The sequence below is a fragment of the Leucoraja erinacea genome, chromosome 29 (genome assembly GCF_028641065.1).
Source record: "Leucoraja erinacea ecotype New England chromosome 29, Leri_hhj_1, whole genome shotgun sequence".
NCBI lineage: Eukaryota > Metazoa > Chordata > Chondrichthyes > Rajiformes > Rajidae > Leucoraja > Leucoraja erinaceus.
In genome coordinates, this window is record NC_073405.1 from 7,280,034 (window position 1) to 7,304,087 (window position 24,054).

The 24,054-nt window shown below is 48.2% G+C and overlaps 2 protein-coding genes across 4 annotated transcripts in view; both read left to right on the forward strand.

Annotated features, from left to right (window-relative positions):
• LOC129711099 (beta-1,4-galactosyltransferase 2-like) overlaps window positions 1-732 on the forward strand; it is a 43,180-nt gene extending 42,448 nt beyond the window's left edge. For 2 of the 3 annotated variants that reach the window (XM_055658491.1, XM_055658494.1), the window contains exon 8: window positions 85-732. The gene's annotated coding sequence lies outside the window, so the exon portion shown is untranslated. The remainder of the gene's footprint in view (window positions 1-84) is intronic. The other variant, XM_055658493.1, reaches the window with a different exon arrangement.
• A 5,569-nt stretch (window positions 733-6,301) lies between these two features.
• pex11g (peroxisomal biogenesis factor 11 gamma) lies at window positions 6,302-14,387 on the forward strand. Its single transcript, XM_055658237.1, has 5 exons — window positions 6,302-6,617; window positions 7,713-7,891; window positions 9,652-9,720; window positions 11,598-11,846; window positions 12,444-14,387. The coding sequence occupies exons 1-4, from the start codon at window positions 6,342-6,344 to the stop codon at window positions 11,818-11,820; spliced, it is 747 nt and encodes a 248-aa protein (XP_055514212.1). The 5' UTR covers window positions 6,302-6,341; the 3' UTR covers window positions 11,821-11,846; window positions 12,444-14,387.
• Window positions 14,388-24,054: the final 9,667 nt, after the last annotated feature.

The window sequence follows — 24,054 nt, forward strand, 5'->3', positions numbered from 1 at the left end:
GCTGGAGAAACTCAGCGGGTGCAGCAGCATCTATGGAGCGAAGGAAATAGGCAACGTTTCGGGCCGAAACCCTTCTTCAGACAGGTTCTTGATTGGTATGGGTGTCGGGGGTTAGGGGAGAAGGCAGGAGAATGGGGTTGAGAGGAGAAGATAGTTGAATGGCTGAGTAGTCTTGACGGGCTGAATGGCCTAACTCTGCTCCTATCACTTATGAAGTGCTGCAGTAACTCAGCGGGTCAGGCAGCATTTTTTGGAGAACATGGACAGGTGACGTTTTGGGTCGGGGCCCTTCTTAAAGAAGACCCGACCTGAAACATCACCTGTCCATGTTTTCCAGAGATGCTGCCTGACCCACTAAGTTACTCTTTGTTTCTACGAAGTAAAATGAGAGCTAGTAAGTATAAAGTTGGGATTCCCTTGCAGACCGAACAGTGTTCTGCAGTCTGCGTTTGGTCTCCCAAATGAGGTCAGGCTGTGAGTACTAATTTCAGTACACTAAATTGGAAATAGCACAAGGAAATTGCTGCCTTTCCTTGAGGCAGAATTTAATACCCAGAGGGACAGGAATGAAATGAAAGAGCAGATGTTGCATCATCTCTGTCTTTATATAAAAGAGCTGCAATGTTTGGGGGACTGTTCAAGGGGCAAAGTTAAGCCACACTGTGATATTCAAATCAATATTTTCTTTTGGAATTGAACTTGAAATGTGTAATAAAAACAAAGTGCTGGAAACACTCGGGTTAGTGTTGAAATGTGTAACTTTGTGCAAAACAAAAGTTATTTAGTTTAGATGTACAGCGTGGAAAGAGGCCCTTTGGCCCACTGAATCCGTGCCCACCAGCGACCACACGTACACTAGTTCGACCCTAAACACCGGAGGAAAGTTACAGAGGCCAATGTGGGAGGAAACCGCAGCACCCGGTGGAACCCCACGGGGAGAACGTGCAAACTCCGTACAGACAGAACCCGTGGTCAGGAGCGATGCTGGCAGCAACTTTACCGCTGCGCCACCATGCCACCCTGTTGTTGACATCGCAATTGGTTTGGTACCAAGAGAGAACCCCCTGTCCTCGAGTATGGGACCCGACTATCTTGGGATCTACACGTACTTACTGTATGTAGGTCCCAAGTATCTGTCTGTGCTCAGAAGAACAAGGGGAGATCAAAGTTCCCATCATAATGGATGTGAATCACATGTTTTGATGAATAATGCAAATAGTCTCTTTTGTTCCACTCGCGAATGAAAGGAAAGTGTTATCCTTTGCTGAGGAAACATTTTCAAAGGGAATTTGATTAAAATTTGATGAGTTGCGAATTCTCTGTACAAAACGGGCAATTAAGTGGAAAGATGTGGATGAACTTACTGAACACTGTGTGTGAGGTGGGGAAAGGGCATTTTGTGAGGGGGTTGACTGGAGTTTGCGACTGCTGCCGACCCAATGAAAACGAAAGACTTGAAAACTTGCCAGACAGAAATTAGAAATCACCGCCCACACTGGCAAAAATGTTCCAAGAAAATGATGCTTGCTCATGCAAACGTCACGCTGCACTGGAGAAAATGCAAAATATTAGAAAATGTACAGATGAACTGAAGACAGCCATAGTCAAACACAAAGAGCTGTAGTAACTCAGCAGGGTTTAGCTTAGTTGATTGTCACGTGTGCCGAGGTACAGTGAAAAGCTTTTGTTGCGTGCTAACCAGTCAACGGAAAGACGATACAATATTACAATCGAGCCATTTACAGATAAGAGAATAATGTTTAGATAGTGCAAGGTAAAGCCAGTGAAGTCCAATCAAAGAGTCTCCAACCAGATAGATGGTAGATCAGGACTGCTCTCTAGTTATGGTAGGATGGTTCAATTGCCTTGTATCTGCTGGGAAGAAACTGCACCTGAATCTGGAGGTGTGCATTTTCACACCTCTACCTTTTGCCCGATGGGAGAGGGGAGAAGAGGAAATGGCCAGGGTGCGACTCATCCTTGACTGTGCTGAGGCAGCACGAGGTGTAATTGGAGTCAGGCAGCATCTGCGGAGAGAATGGACAAGCGATGTATTGGGTCAGCGCCCTTCATCAGTCTGACTTGAACATCACCTGTCCATTCCCTTCACAGATGCTGCCTGACCTGCTGAGTTACTCCAGTGATTCCCAGACCCTCTGCAGTTCCTTACATCTGAAAGAAAGCCAAATTTGAGTTGTGTGGGTGCATCCTGGCTCAGTAATGGTGGAAGGCTAAGTCAGACTTTACAATAACAATGATTCAATTATATTTTATTGTCACATGTGCCTAGTGAAATTATTTGTTTTTGCATACATTACACAAGTCAAGTCAAGTCACATTTATTTATATAACACTTTTAAAAAACAACTCTCGTTGGCCAAAGTACGCAAAGAACCGTCACGTATCTGGCGGCGGTAACGTTACAGTGGCACAGCGGTGGAGTTGCTGCCTTACAGCGAATGCAGCGCTGGAGATCCGGGTTCAAGGTCGACTATGGGTGCTGTCTGTACGGAGTTTGTACGTTCTCCCCGTGACCGCATAGGTTTTCTACAAGATCTTCAGTTTCCTCCAACACGCCAAAGACGTACTGGAGTTTACATCCCCCCCCCCCCCCCCCAGCCTGTGTACGTGAGGCACAAACGCAACTCACTGACCAGGTAATGAGAGTAGAGAGTGACTTCCCGGATTCCACGGTCATTGTTTAGGGGGATTTTAACAAGGCTAACCTTAGCCGAGAGCTTCTAAAATACAGACATCACATTACCTGCCCCCACCAGAGGGGAGAGAACGCTCGATCATTGTTATAATACAATCAGGAGCGTATATCGCCCTGTTCCCCGTGTGGCTCTCTCTGACCATTGTCTGGTTCAGGTTATTCTGACCTACAGGCAGAAACTAAAATCTGCTAAACCTGTGGTCAGAACAATGAAAAAGTGGACAAGCGAGGGCATTGAAAACCTACAGTCCTGCTTTGACTGCACTGATTGGAATGTGTTCAGGTAAGCAACCACAAGCCTCGATGAATATACAGGCACTGTGGCACATATGTCAGCTTTTGTGAGGACAGTTGCAATCCCACTAGGACTCGGATCAGGTTCAACATCGACAAGCCTTGGTTTACAGCAGAACTCAGACAGCTCCGCCAGTCTAAAGATGAGGCCTACAGGAGCGGGGATGCTGACCTCTACAGGCAGGCCAAGTACAAGCTGAGAAGAGGAATCAAAGCTGCCAAGGAAAGGTACTCTGAGAAGTTGAGGAGCATTGTTCTCAGCTAATGACTTCTTCAGTTTGGAAGGGCTTGCAAGAAATCACCAGCTACAAGAGGAAAATCCCCCGCTCCTTGGACACTCGTCAGCTGACCAACGGCGTGAACGAGTTCTACTGCAGGTTCGATGGACAGAAACATAACCCTGGTACCCCATCCCTCCCTCCCCCACCTACTTCTAACCAATCACCACTTCACACCCACTTACAGCCTGACTCCAGTCTGCAAAGACTGAGCCCTCGTCCACTACCCACCCCCTCCTTGCTGCCCAACATCAGTCTGGCCACTTCTCCATCACCAACAATACCAATTGAGGAGGAGGAAAAGCTATTCAGGAGACAGAGAAGCCGGAAATCTCCAGGACCGGACAATATTTCCCCCTCTACCCTCAAGCTCCGTGCCGAACAACAGGTACCGGTCTATAGATATTGTCATTCGGTCCCTGCAAACCTGCACTGTTTTTGTCTGCTTTAAAATCTCTGCTATTGGTCCCGTACCCCAAAACCCAAGGATTACTGGTCTAAATGACTACAGGCCTGTCGCACTGACCTCTGTTGTCATGAAGACCCTTGAAAGACTTGTGCTGGCCCAGCTGATAAATATCACAAACCCCCTGCAGGACCCTCTTTTTGCATACCGGCAGATTCAGATTCAGATTCAAAAGATCAGATTCAGATTCAATATTGTCATTGTCAGTGTACAGTACAGAGACAACGAAATGCATTTAGCATCTCCAAGAGCGACATAGCAAACGATTTGAATAAAAAAAAAAATAATAATAATAAGTGTCCGGGGGGGGGGTGGTGGTGGTGATTGGCAGTCACCGAGGTACGTTGTTTAGTAGAGTGACAGCCGCCGGAAAGAAGCTGTTCCTCGACCTGCTGGTTCGGCAACGGAGAGACCTGTAGCGCCTCCCGGATGGTAGGAGGGTAAACAGTCCATGGTTGTGGTGAGAGCAGTCCTTGGCGATGCTGAGCGCCCTCCGCAGACAGCGCTTGCTTTGGACAGACTCAATGGAGGGGAGCGTGGAACCGGTGATGCGTTGGGCAATTTTCACCACTCTCACAAACAGAGCAGTTGCCATACCATACTGCAGTTGGTACTCGATGGTGCTAGCAGGATTGAGGAGACAGATGGACCTTCTTCACTCCTCAGGGAAAACGCTGATGATCAGAGTAGAGGTAATAGTGGGATGACGCAGTCAACCCAGGCCTGCACTTCATCCTCCAGTACCTAGACCACCAGGGGACGTATGCAAGGATTTTGTATGTGGATTTTAGCTCTGCATTCAACACCATTTTGCCAGAGCTACTACACTCTAAACTCTCCCAGTTGACAGTGCCTGAACAGGGGATGTACTTCCTGCGGCAGCTGACGAAATACAATCTGCCTCAGGCAATGATGGTCCAATTCTACACGACCATCATAGAGTCTGTCGTCATCTTCTCCATCATGGTCTGGTTTAGCTCAGCCACCAAGCACGACATCCGGAGGCTGCAGCGCATCGTTCGATCAGCAGAGAAGGTTATTGGCTGCAACCTTCCCCTCATCGACGAACTGTACACTGTAAGGGCCAGGAAGCGAGCGGGCAAGATCATCTCTGACCCCTCTCACCCTGGCCACAAACTCTTCCTTCTAGAAGGCGACTCCGGACTGTCAAAGCCGCCACAGCCAGACATAAAAACAGTTGTTTTTTTTCACGAGCAGTAGATTTGTGTATAGGAGCAGGGAGGTTCTACTGCAGTTGTACAGGGTCTTGGTGAGACCACACCTGGAGTATTGCGTACAGTTTTGGTCTCCTAATCTGAGGAAAGACATTCTTGCCATAGAGGGAGTACAGAGAAAGTTCATCAGACTGATTCCTGGGATGTCAGGACTTTCATATGAAGAAAGACTAGATAGACTCGGCTTGTACTCGCTAGAATTTAAAAGATTGAGGGGGGATCTTATAGAAACTTACAAAATTCTTAAGGGGTTGGACAGGCTAGATGCAGGAAGATTGTTCCCGATGTTGGGGAAGTCCAGGACAAGGGGTCACAGTTTAAGGATAAGGGGGAAATCGTTTAGGACCGAGATGAGGAAAACATTTTTCACACAGGTAGTGGTGGAATCTCTGCCACAGAATTCTCTGCCACAGAAGGTATGGCCATTGTGGCTAAAGGGATCAGGGGGTATGGAGAGCAGGCAGGAATGGGATACTGAGTTGGATGATCAGCCATGATCATATTGAATGGCGGTGCAGGCTCGAAGGGCCGAATGGCCTACTCCTGCACCTATTTTCTATGTTTCTATATTTCTACTCAACAACGAAAAGTCTGTGACCTCCTTTTGCTCTGGTATTTCATTTCATCACATGTTTAAATTATAATGTTTTATTTTTAATTGTCTACTGTATAACGTGTTGTTACTTTCGAGTAATGTACCAATGCAAATTCCTTGTATGTTTACATACTTGGCTAATAACATGTATTCAATTAAATTCAATTAAATTCAATTGTTCAACCCCACCTGTTGTTGCTGGGCGGCAGCAGAGAGTTGACGCATGCGTGCGTAGCCTGGACGGTCCGACGGGTCATGACGTCATTGCCGCTCGCCATTGGCCGGTCGGTGCCGAGGGGGGGCGCCACCGCTCACGTTGGTCGGCGCGGCCATTGATTGGATGACAGGCTGGTCCCGCCCCCGGACCATCCCTCACCATTGGTTGGCGCACCCGTCACACAGACCCTCCTGTGGCCGTTGATTGGGTGCCGGGGCTGGTCCCGCCCCTTAGGCTCCGCTTGCCATTGGTCGAGGCGACCGTCACACAGACCATTGTACAAGATTCCAGACCCGCCCTCGGGCCGCGTCATTGGTCAGATCAGCACAAGGGGGCGGTACTCCCGCACTAGGTCGCTTGCCATTGGTCTGATGTTCCGTCACTCAGAGACCCCCGCGGCTGGTGATTGGGTGCAGTGTTTGGTCCCGCCCTCGAACACCCTCGCCATTGGCCGACGCTCCTGCCACACAGGCCGGCTCGGCCGCGGATTGGGTGCCAGCTCCAGTCACCGCCCCGCCCCCCTCCAGGCCCGGCCCCAACATGGAGGTGGCGGCCGCTGCGCTCGAGTCCCACCGCGGCCGCGACCGCTTCCTGCGGGCCCTGGGCTACAGCTCGCGGCTGCTGGGTGGCCTCCTGCAGGCGGCGGGGACAGGCAGTGATGGCGGCGGCGGGCCCGGGCTGCACCACCCGCTGCTGCGGCTCTCGCAGGAACTCGCCAACTGCAGGGCGACGCTGCGCCTCTTGGACGATCTCGCCATGTTCTGCACTCCGGGTACGGCCTGGGCACTGAGCGCGGGGTGGTGTGTACGGCCTGGGGTGTGTGTGTGTGGTGAGAGGGAGTGGGTGGTGGGAATGTGTGTGTGTGTGTGGGTGTGTGTGTTTGATTGTGGGTGTGTGTGTGTGTGTGTGTGTGTGTGTGTGTGTGTGGTGGGGGTGGGGGAATGGTGTGTGTGTGTGTGTGTGTGTGTGTGGGTGTGGTGGTGGTGGTGGTGGGAATGGGTGGTGTGGGGTGTGTGTGTGTGTGTGTGTGTGTGTGGTGGTGGGTGTGTGTGTGTGTGTTTGTGGTGGTGGGTGTGTGTGTGTGTGGTGGTGGAATGTGTGTGGTGTGTGGTGGGGGGGGGATGGGAGTGTGTGTGGGTGGAATGTGTGTGTGGTGGGAATGTGTGTGTGGTGGGAATGGGAATGTGTGGGGTGGGGGATGGAGTGGTGAATGTGTGGTGTGTGTGGTGGTGTGTGGTGGGGTGGTGGGGTGTGTGTGAGGGTGGATGGGTGGGTGGAGTGGGTGGTGGTGGTGTGTGTGTGGGGTGAGAATGGATGGGGCTGGAGAGGGGCGAGATAATGCGGGGAGAGGGGAGTGGGGATGAGAGGGTCTGTGAGGGTGAGGGAGGGTAGAGAGGGTGAGGGAGGGGAGTGGGGGAGTGGAGGAGGGGTGCGAGCAAAGGGGAGGGGGCTGTGCCTAGGGGGAAGGTAAGTGGGGTAAGGGGCTCCGGGGGAGGGGCAAAGCGGGAGGGGGGGGGGGGGGGGGGCTGAGCCCCAGAGTAGAGGAACGATTGGCTTGTGGTGGCGGGACACAGGGAGGTCGGACGGGGTCAGGGAGAAGGAATGAACTGGTGTGGGACAAGTCTTTGATCATGTTGGCTGCTTTTCCGAGGCAACGTAAAAATGTAGATGGAGTCAGTGGTGGGCAGTCCAGTCTGTATGACGGACTAGGCTATGTCTACAACTCACAAGTCAGGCTGTCCCCAGGATGTGAAAGACCGTTTACTTATCATGTGCTATATTAATTGCAGCATTTTCCTCCTTGCACCTTGTGGGGTGGCGACAGTAGTCGTTTGATTGGACCCGCAGTGCACAGTAAGTAAATGTGATTACTGTAATAATTCTAACCTTTCTCTTCTTGCCCTGTACTAGGAGGAAGATGCTGTGGTGCGGTGGCTGTCCGTGGTTGCCAACATGGCGGATCAGCTGTACTACCCCTGTGAGCACGTGGCCTGGGCTGCTGATTACAAAATCCTCAACATCCACTCCAGCAAGTGGTGGACTCTTAGTAATGTGCTCTGGAGTGTGTCACTGGCGCTGGGAGTACTACGGTGACTGACGCTACAAAACCCCCTCCCCTCTACTGTCACTTAGAGCATTGCTGTTCTGGAATGAGAATGTGCAGGTGGGGTGGGTGGGGGAAGCAGTCAGTTTGCAGCCAACTGTACAATGCCAGTGGGGAGAAGGCAGGAGAATGGGGTTAGGAGGGACAGATAGATCAGCCATGATTGAATGGCATAGAGGATATTATGGGCCGAATGGCCTAATTCTGCTCCCATCACTTATGACTGTCCATCAACTACAGTCATTGAGTCATACAGCATGGAGACAGGTCCTGTAGGCCAACTTGCCCACGCTGATCAAGATGCCCCATTGATACTAGTCCCACCTGCCTGCGTTTCACCCGTACCCTTCAAAACGTTCCCTATCCATGCTCCTGCCCAAATTTATTTTAAATGTTGTCACAGTACCTGCCTCAACTACTTCCTCTAGCAGCTTGTTCCATGTACCCACCCCCTCTGTGTGGAAAACATTGCCCCTCAGTTTACAATTAAACCGTTCACCACTATCCTTAAAGTTTAAATATATAATTAAACTGGAGATTTGGACCATTCATCCAGAACATGAGTTCAGTTACCAACATGGCAGCTGGAGATAATTAAATTAACTTAAATTCAATTGACTTAAAATTCTGGCGTGAAAAGGTAGTTCCCGTAATGGTGGCCTTGAAGCTGCCAGATTATCATGAAATCCACTTTATTCACTAATATTATTTGAGAAGAGAGAATATCAAGACTGGCCTCTGTGCAATGCAGATCACGAGAGCAACACAGTGGCTCAGCTTGACGAGCTACTGCCTCACAGCGCCAGAGACCCAAGTTCGATCCTGACCTCGGCTGCTGTCTGTGGAATTTATACGTTCTCTCTGTGACTGATGGGGAAATTGGGCCAGTGGGCCTGTTTCCGTGCTGTAGAACTCATAAGGTAATAAGGAATAGGAGTAGAATTAGGCCATTTGGCCCTTCTATTCCACCATTCAATCATGGCTGATTTATCTATCCCTCCCAACCTCATTCTCCTGCCTTCTTCCCATAACCTCTGACACCCGTACTAATCAAGAATCTATCTATCACTGCCTTAAAAATATCCACTGACTTGGCCTCCACAGCCTTCTGTGGCAAAAAATTCCACAGATTCACCACCCTCTGACTAAATAAATTTCTCCTCATCTCCTTCCTTACTCAAGATTTCCCAATCGGTCACAAAGAGAACGTCCTTTAATTCTGAGGCTGTGACCTCTAGTCCTAGACTCTCCCACTATTGGAAACATCCACTCCACATCCACTCTGTCCAAGCCTTTCACTATTCTGTGTTTCAATAAGGCCCCCCCTCATTCTTCTAAACTCCAGTGAGTACAAACCCAGTGCCGACAAATGCTCGTCATAGGTTAACCTACTCATTCCTGGGATCATTCTTGTAAACCTCCTCTGAACCCTCTCCAGAGCCACCACATCCTCAGATATGGTGCCCAAAGTAGCTCACAATATTCCAAATGCGGCCTGACCAGCACCTTATAGAGCCTCATCACTATGACTCTATTCATCTGAGATGGCACTTGAGACCTCTCTAAGCAATTAATTAACTTGCTTCACTTGTCTTTGCAGTTGCATAGTTCTCACCACTCTAAATATTTAGTGGTAAAGAAGAGGGAGCTGTGGGTTCTGGTATTTAAAACTTTTTGTTTGGCAATAGTAAATCACCAGTAAACAGAGACTGAAAGAACTAATTTTCCTCCCTCCTTGACTAACAGGTCCTTAAGAGTTCTGCAACAGCTAAAGAGAAAATTGAAACAAGGTCGAAGGGATCACCTTGGAACAGAGTACGTACGGTGCAAAACGTGGCTCTTTATGTATGATGCTGTTCCCTCCACAGATGCTGCCTGACCTGCCGAGTTGTGATGCTACAAATGAGACCAAAGGGGAAAGTAACGAGCCCAAACAGAAAGTGCTGGAAATACTCAGCGGGTCGGGCAGGGAAACGGGGCTGATATTTCACGTTGATGAGCTTCTCTGGCTTCCAATGAAAAGCCAAGACGTGAAACATTAGTTCTGTTTTCCCGTCACCATCATTGCCCTCCAGTAATGCCCTGCTGAGTATTTTCCATTTTGGAGATTTACTATATGCTTTTTTACTGTTTCAGATTTTGGGAGATGATCCTATATGAGTTTTCAAAGATACTCAGTGACCTGGCTAGCAAATGAAGGTAGGTGGAGGGACTGAGGTCCTTGATTAAGTGACGGGTGGCCTTCACCATGTGTTTTATGTGATTCCAGCATCTACAGGTCCCTCTGTCCCCAAGTAACATCCTGCTTTCCCCCTTCAGTAAAATCATGGTTGAACTGGCAATGCAACATAGCAATTTTATCCAAAAGAAGTAGGTGAACTTAGGGACCTCGGCAGATCAGTTCCAAAGATTCATCTGTGGAGGGAACAGATAGGTGACTTTGGGTTGGGACGCTTCACCATGTGTTTTATCGACATTTTGTATTCTGTTTCAAACGCTGAAGTGCCTCCCTTCATATATTTCCATGATATATTCCATCTGTATGTTTTTTTGAAGAGATGCAGCATGGAAACATGTCCTTCAGCCCTCCGACTCTGCACCGATCAGCAATCACCCCATACACTAACACTATCCTACACACCAGGGGCAATTTCAGAGTCAAGCCTAATTATGGGTGCTGCTTGTACATTTGGTGTTTGTACATTTTCCCCGTACGTGTAGGTTAGGGTTTCTCCCGCACTCCAATGACATGCAGGTTTGTAGGCTATTTGGCTTTGGTAAAAATTATAAATTGTCCCTAGAGTGTAGGATAGCGCTAGTGTACGGGGTGATCGCAGGTCGGCGCGGACTCGGTGAACTGAAGGGCCTGTTTCCGTGCTGTATCTCTAAAGTCTGCATCTATAGGACTTTTAGCAGTGCATCGACGATCCTCTGAGCCACACTATCATTGTCTCCCTGGCAGCTTGCCTCGCCTTCCACTGCCCCAAGAACTCCATAAATGCTTGGCATGTCTGCATTTGTGACCATTGTCACAAAACTCCAGTCAAGTGCAATTTCAGGGCCCCAGGCACTGGAGAGTAAACAATATAAAAATACAAGTGGCGACAATAAGGCGAGTTTTATTGGTAACCGTCTGACTAGATTATATCATGCTTTGTGGTTTTGGCATCCAGTCTAAACCAAGTGGCCGCGTTGCTGGGAGACTTAGATGGTGTATGAGCTCTATCTCCTCGAGTGTTGTCTGTGCTAGGCTGATAAGTGTCTGAAACCCTCTGGGATTATTCAGCATTTCCTGATGTATGAAAGATGTTGTCAAGTTGGAAAGGTGCAGAGAAGATTTAAGAGAATGTCGTCAGGACTCGAGGGCTGAGGTGAGAGGTTGAGCAGGCAGGAACTCTGCTCCTTGGAGTGCAGGTATATGAGGGGTGATCGTATAGAGATGTACAAAATCATCAGAGGAATAGATTGGGTAGATGCACAGAGTCTCTTGCCCAGAGTATTGACCTCCACGGCCTTCTGTGGCAATGAGTTCCACAGATTAACTGCGCTCTGACTAAATAAGGTTCTCCTCACTTCCTTTCTAAAAGAGCGGCCTTTAAGTCTGCGTACAACAAAAGCTTTTCACTGTACCTCGGCGCACCTGACAATAAACCGGACTGAACTATTTATAATTAATGTCTTCCCTGTCCTAGAGAACTGAAGCAGCTGCACTTGGACCAGGTTCGGAAGCGAGCAGAGACCCTCAACCTCATCAGCAACCTGAGCGACCTGGCCAACGCAGTGCATTGGATGCCACGCGGCATACTGTGGGCAGGGCGCTTCCCCGAGTGGCTGGTCGGGCTAATGGGCACCATCTCTTCCCTGATCGGTCTCTATCAGATGTGGTACGTGAGCAGTGCCAACAAGGACCCATGAGAAGGTGGCTGCTCAACGTTGACCTGGTAATGTAGCATTTGGGGCAATGAGTTCACTCAATGCCAGCTTGTTTTCATACGTTATAGTGGGATTAAATGTCACAATTCATTTTTAGCCAATGCAGACAGATGCCTTGGGCCGAATGAGTGCAGTAAATGTCTATAAATCTCGTAAGTTCTCGGAATGGAATTAGACCATTCTCGGCCCATCAAGTCTACTCTGCCATTCAATCATGGCTGATCCATATTTCTCCCTCAATCCCTTCTCATGCCCTCTCCCCGTAATCAATAACCTGTCAATCTCCACCTTAAAATATCTGTTGACTTGACATCCTCAGCTGTCTGTGGCAATTAATTCCACGGATTCACCACCCTTTGACCAAATAAATTCCTCCTCATCTTCTTTCCAAAGGTACGTCCTTTTATTCTGATGTTGTGGCCTCTGGTCCTAGACTCACCCACTAGTGGAAACATTCTCTCTGCACCCACTCTATCCAGGACAGCATTCACTTTATGATTGTCTTGTTTGGGGGAGGGGGCCTTTGGGCAGGGATTCGGGTGGGGGAAGAGCAGTAGGTGGAGGCGGGAGCGAGGAGAAGTGACTTTTGGTCTCCTCGTACTTAGGACGTCCACCTACGACCACACAGGCGGCAACCGAAGTCAGCCTACGTCCACCCGCAACAAGCTACGACAAACAACGACCCTGTCGGCGACGACTGTAGACAGTTCAGTCGCTGGTACCTGTCGCCGGTTGGCAGGTGGCCCTCAATGGAATTCCCCGAAGTCAGCACTGGCAACAACCAATGACACCTGGCGACTACCTGCGCCATCCTGGTGACAACTTACGACAGGAGAAGACAGGCTACGTCAAGCCCACAGTCGCATGAAAATGTCAAAATCCAGCCGTGACCAGAAAAACATTATGACTCTTTACGTGACTTGAGGAGACTACTCACGACCATACAGGCATCACCCTGCGACCATGTGAAAACAGCCTAGTCGCCCGAAAAAATCGCCTCAGTGGAACGGGGCTTTACTAATCAAGATCTGTCATCAATCTTTAAAAATACCCAAAATGGTAAAAAGGCTGGTCTGTTGCGGCCATTTTAATTTTGGGTGCTATATTGCATGTACCCCATTCGCCTGCCTTCTCCCCATAAACCATGACACCCTTACTAATCAAATCGTGACAGTATTTCTCCTCCCTGCTGTTTTACTGAGCACAAAACATGTTGCGTTTTACACTTTGACTAACAGTCTTCCCCTTCCTTCCTCCAACCTATAGCATTGGGTCTCTCGCCAGGGAAAGGACCATTCACTTCAGAGTTATTCCAGAGTTATTCCCCAGGACTATTCCAGGAATTTCTCTCCATGAAGCAATGGGGTTTTATAAACTTTCCTCAGCATCTATTGGGCAAGAGTTTGCATCAAGAAGGCAGCAAATGCCTTGGATCCGACTTCTGGCCGCACTGTAGATCAATGATTTGCCAGGGACAGGCTTGGATGTTCAGGGTTTGATTGCATTAGGATTTGGACACAACCATGATGACACAAATCTCGACAAAGACTCTTGGCGGGCCCGCTTTCCAGGGGAAGAAGAGCAGCCCAGGAATAAAACTCGGCAGCCTGTGATTATAATAGCTGATTCTGTTTTATTTGTCAGTTGGGTAAAGTGTTTTGTTTATATTTAAAAAAAAAACAGGCACTGAAATAAAATAAGATGGCAGAAATGTTTGGAAGGTCAGACAGCATCTGTGGGTAGAGAAACAGTTAGCATTTCAGGAGGCATAAGGAACTGCAGATGCAGTCGTCTTGAGCGAAACACAAGAGTGCTGGAGCAACTCAGCGGGTTAGGCATGGTGACACAGTAGTAGAGCTACTGCCTTACTACGCCAGAGACCCGGGTTCGATCCTGACTATTGGCGCTGTCTGTACGTAATCCCTGTGACCTCGTGGGTTTTCTCTGGGTGCTCCGGTTTCTTTCCACGCTACAAAGACGTACACTTTTGTAAGTTAGTTGTCTTCTGTAAAATTGTAAGTTATCCCTGGTGTATGAAGGACATTGCTCGTGTACGGGGTGATCGCTGGTCGTCACTGACTCGGAGGGCCTGTATCTCCAAAGTCCAAAGGGAGTGTCTGGAGAGAAATGGGACCCAAAACGCCACCTATCCATTCCTTCCACAGATGCTACCTGACCTGCTGAGTTGCTCCAGCACTCTGTGTTTTGCTCAGTATCTGGTCTTGCACCAGAAAGGCTTGCACTTAAAACAATACATGTGTAGTTTTGATTGTCACCAGAGTCCAGTTTTGTGGTGAAACTCATTGTTATTGTCTAGAAGACATCCTTCCAGGAACCACATCCTCTGTTGCAACGTACTGAAGTAACACTGAGAAAAACTGGACTATATTACAGCACAGAGTTTGCATTTCAGAGGAACTCAAAAAACAGGAAACCGACAACGGATATAACAGAATGATAAAGCCGAATTCACGAATTAAAGATGTCGGAGGATTTCAAATTCTAAATGCTTTTCTTCTACTTTTCAATAAAAAAGCCTTATTTTAGATGTAACCATTTTGCCAGAGATAGTTTTTTTCAATTCCCATGCATTTCTAGCATTTGGGTAAAATTTAATATTGCTCTTATTTGCACCAGAGAAATATTACTTCACAGGACACGGTTGTTGCTCAACAAAACACAGGCCGGAGCAGAAATAAAACTGAGCCAAAATGGTGACAAGCGGAAGTGGCCAGTTCTGACATCAAAGGTCTCTCGAATGCAACTCGAATTACCATACAACCATGCTTAAAAAACACACAACTACATCAACAATACAATAAAAGGAACACACAAAATACATTTTAACATAAAGGAGGAATGTGTGACTCCTCCACATTCCTCACTGTGATGGAAGGCAAAAATAATAATTCAATCTCTTCCTTTAAAGGTCAGTTTCTTGTTATGAGTACCAATTAAGAAGGTCTAGTGAAATTTGAGTGGCCATACTAAGTGAAAAGCAACAAGACCCACAGCCACATAAAATAAAAGTTAACATAAACATCCACCACAGTGGATTCCCCACATTCCTCACTGTGATGGAAGGCAATAAAGTCCAATCTTCTTCCCCTTTAGAGACTGAAGGTAGACTGAGTTCCCTAAATGTAGCCACGAGAAACCGCAGATGCTGGTCTACAAAAAAAGACTCGAGTATACTGGAGTAACTCAGCCACTGTAGCGAACCTGAGTAGGTGACGTTTCAGGTCCCTCCAATTTAATTCACAAATTTTTTGATTACATTGAATTTGACAATTTTTGGTAACTAAACAAACCTCATTGCTTTTATCGCCCCTCTATCCCACCCTCTGTTACCTTCCCCATCTATATCCCTTCCTTTGATCTCACATTTTGTGCCTCTTTCCTTGCCTCACAAGTCTTCTCATCTCTGGCCTTTGTCCATCCACCTGCTATCAACCCCCTCACCTGTATCCACCCATCACTTGCTTGGTTTTGCCCTGTCTCCACCTCCCCTTCAGTTTTCTAACCCCTGCTACAATCAGTTTGAGTGTTTTGTTCCAAAGTTCGCACTTTGTTAGCTCAGCCATGATCATATTGAATGGCAGTGCAGGCTTGAAGGGCCGAATGGCCTACTCCTGCACCTATTTTCTATGATAGTCACAAAAATGCTGGAGTAACTCAGCGGGACAGGCAGCATCTTTAGAGAAAAGGAATAGGTGAAGTTTTGGGTTGAGACCCTTCTTGCAGGAAGATTGTTCCTGATGTTGGGGAAGTCCAGGACAAGGGGTCACAGCTTAAGGATAAGGGGGAAACCCTTTAAAACCGAGATGAGAAGAACTTTTTTCACACAGAGTGGTGAATCTCTGGAACTCTCTGCCACAGAGGGTAGTTGAGGCCAGTTCATTGGCTATATTTAAGAAGGAGTTAGATGTGGCCCTTGTGGCTAAGGGGATCAGAGGGTATGGAGAGAAAGCAGGTACGGGATACTGAGTTGGATGATCAGCCATGATCACATTGAATGGAGGTGCAGGCTCGAAGGGCTGAATGGCCTACTCCTGCACCTAATTTCTATGTTCTATGTTCAGACCTGAGCTAAACTTAAGCTAGAAACGTTGGAGTAACTCAGCGGGTCAGGCAGCATCTGTAGAGTGAATGGATGGGCAATATTTCCGGTCGGGACCCTCCTTGAAAGGCTGAGAAGGGTCCCAACCTGAAACGCCACCTTTCCATGTCCTCCAGAGATGCTGCCTGGCACGCTGAGTTACTCCAGCGTTTCGTGTCTCGTTTGAAAACGGTTTCATTAACTCTTAATTTTGGCACTGTGTGAGACAAGCTAATATCATGAAAGATGCATGGAATACAAGGGTTTAAGAAAGACCTGCAGATGCTGGAAAAATCGAAGGTAGACAAAAATACTGGAGAAACTCAGCGGGTGTAAGAAATAACTGCAGATGCTGGAAAAATCGAAGGTAGACAAAATTGCTGGAGAAACGCGGCATCTATGGAGCGAAGGAATAGGCGACGTTTCGGGTCGAGACCCTGAAGGGTCTCGACCCGAAACGTCGCCTATTCCTTCGCACCATAGATGCTGCCTCCCCCGCTGAGTTTCTCCGGCATTTTGGCCTACCTTGATCTACAAGGGGGGTATTTTCCCCTCTCCTTTGACTTATTGAACGTGGGAAATAGCCACTGGCATTTGTGCAGGCGGCACAAATCGTTCCTGGAAAATAAAGGGGTCCGTGGGTTGCCTGCTGGGTGTTGTGTGTCCAAACACAACCGGCGAAATCCGCCCCATTGCTGAAGTAAGCAGAAAGCCCCGTCGACAAGCTTGCCCGCCTGCAAAGCCCCGTCTGATTATGTATTCTTTGCTGTTGCTAAGAGGGCCCTGGAGGTTTTAGTGAGGGTCGGACAGAGGCACCTTATTCACGGGACTTTTTGTGTGGCCTTCGTAAACTGTACAGGCCTCCCGTGCTGTAAATTGTTGCCACGGCAATGGACTAAACCTGACTGAAGTAAAGCCTTGTTCGTCTTCAGTCAAAAGGTCTTGAGAAATAATAAATACCAGTGCTGAGCTTATTGAGATTCTGCAGGCATGGACTGAAACATGCAAGGCTAGTTGTTCAATGGTTATATTACTGGATGGGCAAGGCCAAACTCACCAAAGCAGCCTGAAGGAGGGGGGGGGGGGGGGGAAAAAATAAGAAGCCACTAATCGTAGAGGTAAAGGAACACAAAAACCTAAAAGCGCGCACCACCAGACTCAGGAACAGCTTCATCCCCCATCAGTATCAGTGGCTCCTGTACAGTCCTTCCATAAGCTAGGGTGCAGTCCGATTCACCTCCACCCCATTGAGGACATTGGACTTTGTCTGAGGGAGTCAAACGCAGGCAAGTGGGACTAGTGTCGATGGGGCAAGCTGGGCGGCGTGGGCAAGCCGGGACGAAGGGCCTGCTTCCATACTCTGCGACTAACTGATGCCCTACATTGCCGAGAACCATACTCTGCACTCCATATCTTCCCCTTTGCACTACCTACCTTTTGGGAAGGAAACGAGGAGAAATTTATTTAGTCAGAGGGTGGTGAATCTGTGGGATTCCTTGCTGCAGAAGAATTCTTGTTTAGTACAGGTATCAGGGGTTATTGGGGAGAAGGCAGGAGAATGGGGTTAGGAGGGGAAGCCATGATTGAATGGCGGAGTAGACTTGATGGGCCAAATGGCCTCATTCTACTCCTATCACTTATGACCTTATGACCTATGACCGTAATAATGAACCATTGAGCCAAACATGTGATTGAACAGCTGATTTGGTTTGGTTTACAGATGTGCTCCAATTACGCTCCCCCCCCCCCCCCCCCCCCCCATGCCCGACATGGTCTCGAGATTCTCAATGCCACCACGCAAGCTTCATTTTTGAGAGATTAGGGGCCATGTGTTCTCTGCATTCACAGGGGATGTTGCAATTCACAAGAGACCTTTGAAATATCCTTGAATGATTTCCTTTGTCTATTTTCCTTCACAGTTCTTGCTTCACAGAGTCTGCTTGGGAGTCTTACGTTCCACAGCCAAGCAACAGATCCAAAGCCGACGGAGTGTAATTAGTTCTTTAATATTGGGAATAGAGTCATACAGCGCGGAAACCAGGCCGTTCAGCCCAACTAATCCATGTTGACCATCTAATCTAGTCCCATTTTCACCTGTTTCATAAATTCTAGAGTTTGTGGAGTTTGTACGTTCTCTCTGTGACCGGTGGGAAATTGGGCCAGTGGGCCTGTTTCCGTGCTTAAGGTCATAAGGAATAGGAGCAAAATTAGGCCATTCGGCCCATCAAGTGTACTCCGTCATTCAATCGTGGCTGATCTATCTTCCCCTCTCAACCCCTTAACTCCTGCCTTGGCCCCCATAACCCTTGACACCTGTACTAACCTGTGTTTGACCCATATCCCTCGAAATCTTTCCTATCTATGTATCTCTCCAAGTGTCTTTTAAATATTAAAGATAGACACAAGATGCAGGAGTAACACAACTATCCTGGTCATTCTCATCACTCCATTCCCAGTATTTTCCTAAGTTCACGAGTTATAGGAGCAGAATTAGGCCATTCGGCCCATCAGGTCTATTCTGCCATTCAATCATGGGTGATCTATCTTTCCCTCTCAACCCCATTCTCTTCCCTTCTCCCCATAACCCCTGACACACGTACTAATCAAGAATCTATCAATCTTCAACTTAAAAATATCCACTGTTGTCTGTGGCAATAAATTCCGCAGATTCACCACCCTCCGACTAACGAAATTCCTCCTCTTCTCGTTTCTAAAGGTACGTCCTTTTATGCTACGGTCTCTGGCCCTAGACTCTCCTACTAGTGGAGGCAACCTCTCCACATCCACTCTATCCAGCCCCTTCACTGTCCGGTAAGTTTCAATGAGGTCCCCCCTCCCTCATCCTTCTAAATTCCAGCGAGTGCAGGCCCAGTGCATCACACGCTCATCATATGTTAATACGATCATCCCCGGGATCATTCTCCATAACTTTCTCTTGCAAAAGCCAGAACTCTCTTTGCAGATGCTAATTGATGTGAATTACAGCAGGGCCTTGCGCACTCCTGCAGTAAATGTAAGGCGTCAGCAGGTGGCAGCATTGTCACAGGTTGTATTTAGCTGGTCTGAGCAGCAGAGAGAATCATACTTGTAGGATATTGACAGCTCCCTCTCTCGCTCCCTGCCACACCTGTCCAGGTGAGCAACATACTGCCGGGTTTGTCATGATGTGAAGTGCTAGTGCTGTGATTTCCGCTCCTCTCACCTCCTCCGGTCAATTAACCAGTAGATGGTTAACTTTCGAAATGGGACGAGCATAATGGGTGTGGAACCTTAAAGAGAAAGATCAGAGGTGAGCTGCTGGGACACAGTCACTGTCGGGTTGTGGAAGCTGTTTCATCAACACTTGCCTGAACTACGAAGAAAGAAGTGGCAATAAATCCAAACAGAAAACAGGTCCTTTCTCTCTCTCTCTGTTTCTCTCTCTCTCTCCCACACGCACTCAGGATTAGGCATTGCTAGGTTTAGACAATAGACTATAGACAATAGGTGCAGGAGTAGGCCATTCGGCCCTTCGAGCCAGCACCGCCATTCAATGTGATCATGGCTGATCATCCCCAATCAGTACCCCGTTCCTGCCTTCTCCCCGTATCCCCTATTTTTAAGAGCCCTATCTAGCTCTATCTTGAAAGTATCCGGAGAACCTGCCTCCACCGCCCTCTGAAGCAGAAAATTCCACAGACTCACCACTCTCTGTGAGGAAAAAGTGTTTAGTGTCGTTTATTATTGTCACGTGTACCGAGGTACAGCGAAATGCTATATTTGTTGCATGCTATCCAGTCAGGGAAAAGACGATGCATGATTAACAATCAAGCCGTCCACTGTGTATGAATGAATACGTTTATTGGCCAAGTATGTTCACATACAAGGAATTTACCTTGGTGCTCCGCCCGCAAGTAACAACACGACATACAGTAAACAATTAAGAATAAAACATTATAGTTTAAACATGTGAATGAAATAAAACACCAGAGCAAAAGGAGGCGACAGACTTTTGGTTATTGAGTACAGCAGTATTACAGATCCAGGATACAAGGTACAACATTTAGTGCAGGATAAAGTCCGATTAAAGATAGTTTGAGTGTCTCCAATGAGGTAGATGTGAACTCAGGGCCGCCCTCTTGTGGGGGTGAGGGGAACGGTTCAATTGCCTGATAACAGCTGGGAAGAAACTGTCCCTGAATCAGTGGGTGTGCATTTCCAAATGTCTCTTGCCTGATGGGAGTGGAAATGACTGGGAAGAGACTCATCCTGGGACGATACTGCTGGTGAAACAATCTTGCCGAGGCCACATTGATTTACAGCCAGCCCACTGTGGCAAGATTGTTGGCACAGTTTCAGTTACAGTGCCTCCATGTCCCCAGTTGAATAGGCTGGTCCGCCCAGTAGCCTGAGCAGCACTTCAGCATCTGGAAGGGGATGCACACACAGCAGTACAGCACAGGGACAGGCCCTTCGGCCCACAATGTCCATGCTGAGCATGACGCCAAGCTAAAGTATCTCCTCTGCCTGCACGTGATTAGTTTAGTTTGATTTAGAGAGACAGCGTAGAAACAGGCTCATTGTCCCACCGAGACCATGCCGACCAGCGATCACCTATACACTAGTTCCATGTTATCCCAGTTTCACATCCTACACAGTAAGGGGCAATTTTGCAGAACCAATCAACCTACAAACTTGCACGTCTTTGGGATATGGGAGGAAACCAGATAACCCGGAGCAAACCCACGCTATCCCAGGGAGAATGTACAAACACTGTGTAGACTACGACTCGAAGAAAGACACAAAATGCTGGAATAGCTCAGCAGGACAGGCAGCATCACTGGAGTGAAGGAATGGGGCGAGGCTCTTTTTCAGACTGGGACAGAGGAGAGGAGAGGAGAGGAGAGGAGAGGAGAGGGAGTCTAGAGATTTGGAGGGGGGGGGGTGGGGAGTGTGAGAACGAAGCAGAAGATGATGAAGGAAATGTAGAATAGTTCATTGTTAGTTGAGAGGAAGGCGACAAGGAGGCAGACGTTCAATGAGATTCATCAGGGCAGTGAAACTAGTTGGAGAACTAGGGTGGGGGAGGGATGGAGAGAGAGGGGAAAGTAAGGGTTACTTGAAGTTAGAGATATCAATAGTCACACCACTGGGTTGTAAGCTGCCTAAGCGAAGTATGAGGTGCAGTTCCTCCAATTTGCGCTGGGCCTCACTCTGTGTGACTATGCGAGCCAGGCTGTATAGAAGGGCAAATATAGAAACATAACAAATAGGTGCAGGAGGAGGCCATTCGGCCCTTCGAGCCTGCACTGCCATTCATTGTGATCATGGCTGATCATCCACAATCAGCAACCCGTGCCTGCCTTCTCCCCATATCCCGTGATTCCACTCGCCCCTAGAGCTCTATCTAACTCAAGTGACAGTAGCAGAACAGCAAGTGGCAGACTGTTCTCTCCCAGGGTTGGCCATAGAGTGATCCAGCGTGCAAACAGGCCCTTCGGCCCAACCTGCCCACACCGTCCAACATGTCCCAGCTGCACAAGTCCCACCTGCCAGCATTTGGCCCATATCCCTCCAAACCTGTCCTATCAATGTACCTGTCTAACTGCTTCTTAAATGTTGGGATAGTCCCTGCTTCAACTTCCTCCTCTGGCAGCTCGTTCCATACACCCACACGCAGGCAGAGGAGATTACTTTGAGTTAGCATCTTGTTCGGCATGGACATTGTGGGCCGAAGGGCCTGTTCCTGCGCTGTTGGTCCGGAACTGTCCCTTCAGGGGGGCGAGTGGGCCCATTGAGCGGGCTGGGTAGCGGAGGCTCAGATACCAATCGACCTTCATCGAACTGAATGGAGCAACAGTCTCGAGGGACTGAAAGGCCGGCTCATGTTGCAATGGGCTGGGTAAGACAAGCATTGCAGAGCGCTGTAAGTGTAGGGGGGGGGTGAACACAATGTGCAGTTTGTGCCCCGGCCATCAGCAGTCTGCCAGCATCGAGGTGAAAGAAGCAAGCAATTGTTCCCTTCATTTTCAAACCACACACTGCCCGTCTCAGTCTGGGTATTGTGTGGAAAAGCTAGTGTGTGTTACTGCTGCTGCCCCATGCAGATCGCCAGCTCTAGGCTAATACACTGCTCCACTCACCGCCCACAGCCCAACATAGAGACATGGACCCTGTCCTTTAATGGGTAGGTTAGGACGGAACTGCAGATGCTGGTTTATACCGAAGAGAGACACAAAATACGGGAGTAACTCAGTGGGTCAGGCAGCATCTCTGGAGAGGAGGAATAGGTGTCAATTCGGGCCAATTTCCTTTTTTTCAGATTGGAGTCTGAAGAAGGATTCCGACACAAAACGTCACCTATTCCTTCTCTCCAGAGATTCTGCCTGACCCACTGAGTTACTCCAGCGCTTTGTGTTTGTTTCCCTTTAATGGTTTAGTTTTCGAGATGCAGCACGGAAACCGGCCCACTGACTCCACGCCGACCACAATCGCCAGTTCCATCCTGCCCCAATTTACAGACGCCATTTCCCCCACAGACTCCCGCACGTCTTTGGAATGTGAGAGGAAACCAGAGCACCCGGAGAAAAACCCCCCCCCCGCGGACACAGGGAGAACGTGCAAACTCCACACGGAAAGCACCTGCAGTTAGGATCGAACCCAGGTCTCTGGCGCAGAAAGGCAGCAACTCATCTGCTGCGCCACTGTGCCGCCCATGTTGAGCCAGTTAGTTTGGAATGATAACTTTTAATAGAGAATTAAATGTCACCAATATGAGAGGGGGGGTAGCGGTCTCTGGTGCTGCAAGCGCTGTAAGGCAGCAACTGCACCACTGTGTTTTTGTACTATTGGTGACATTTTTTTTAATTTATTTTAATTTTTTTCTATTTTTTAATTTCGTTATTTCCACCTCCACGGAGGTGGAAATAACGAAATTAAAAAATAGAAAAAAAAAAATTAATTAAAAAAAATGTCACCACTAGGGTGATTTCACTAAAGGTCACTGGAGCGTAGATCCGCACCCACGTGACCAAAATTCTCAAGTGAAGGACACTCGAGGGTTCGGTACATGTTAGTGGATGGGAAAAAACGCATTTTCCCACCCGTTAAAAACATAGAAAACGGCGAGGTTGTGAGCTGCAATTTACTGTGCCAGTCGGGGTGACCGTGAGGCACAGCTACCTAGATTTACAGGGGAAAATTAAAAAAGATAGCAAGTAAGGTAAATTCAAGAGGGAGCTGAAGGTGCCAAACCAGCGGAAATGAACAGCCGACATTTGCCGTGGATATTTACAGGTCCAAAATATCGGGAATTATCGCGTTTGCTCGCTGAATTTCATCAAAAGTAAGTCATTATTAACTTACTTTTGATAAATTCAGCGAGCAAACGCGATAATTCCCGATATTTTGGACCTGTAAATATCCACGGCAAATGTTGGCTGTTCATTTCCGCCGGTTTGGCACCTTCAGTTCCCTCTTGAATTTACCTTACTCGCTATCTTTTTTTTCCCCCCTGTAAATCTAGGTAGCTGTGCCTCACGGTCACCCCGACTGGCACAGTAAATTGCAGCTCACAACCTCGCCGTTTTCTATGTTTTTAACGGGTGGGAAAATGCGTTTTTTCCCATCCACTAACATGTACCGAACCCTTGAGTGTCCTCCACTTGAGAATTTTGGTCACGTGGGTGCGGATCTACGCTCCAGTGACCTTTAGTGAAATCACCCTATAGTACAAAAACACAGTGGTGCAGTTGCTGCCTTACAGCGCTTGCAGCACCAGAGACCTGGGTTCAACCCCGACCACGGGTGCTTGTCTGTGCGGAGTCTGTACGTTGTCCCAGTGACCTGCGTGGCTTTTCTCCGAGATCTCCGGTTTCCTCCCACACTCCATAGACGTGCAGGTTAATTGGCTTGGTAAAAAATGTAACATAATTGTCCATAGTATAGGATAGTGTTAATGTGCGGGGATCGATGGTCGGCAGGGGACTCGGTGGGCCGAAGGGCTTGTTTGCGCGCTGGATCTCAAAACGAAACTAAAACTAGAACACCAGACTGATTCTTGGGATACAAAAAAAAAAAGACAAAGTGGTGGAGTGACTCAGCGGTTCAAGCAGCATCTCACGAGAAAACGGATAGGT

Excerpts from the sequence above, each read along its gene's own strand:
- pex11g (XM_055658237.1), top strand. The coding sequence starts at position 6,342 with ATGGAGGTGGCGGCCGCTGCGCTCGAGTCCCACCGCGGCCGCGACCGC. Across the intron at positions 6,618-7,712 it reads GGTGGTGTGTACGGCCTGGG|GAGGAAGATGCTGTGGTGCG; the intron begins GTGTGTGTGTGT and ends GCCCTGTACTAG. Across the intron at positions 7,892-9,651 it reads CTGGCGCTGGGAGTACTACG|GTCCTTAAGAGTTCTGCAAC; the intron begins GTGACTGACGCT and ends CTTGACTAACAG.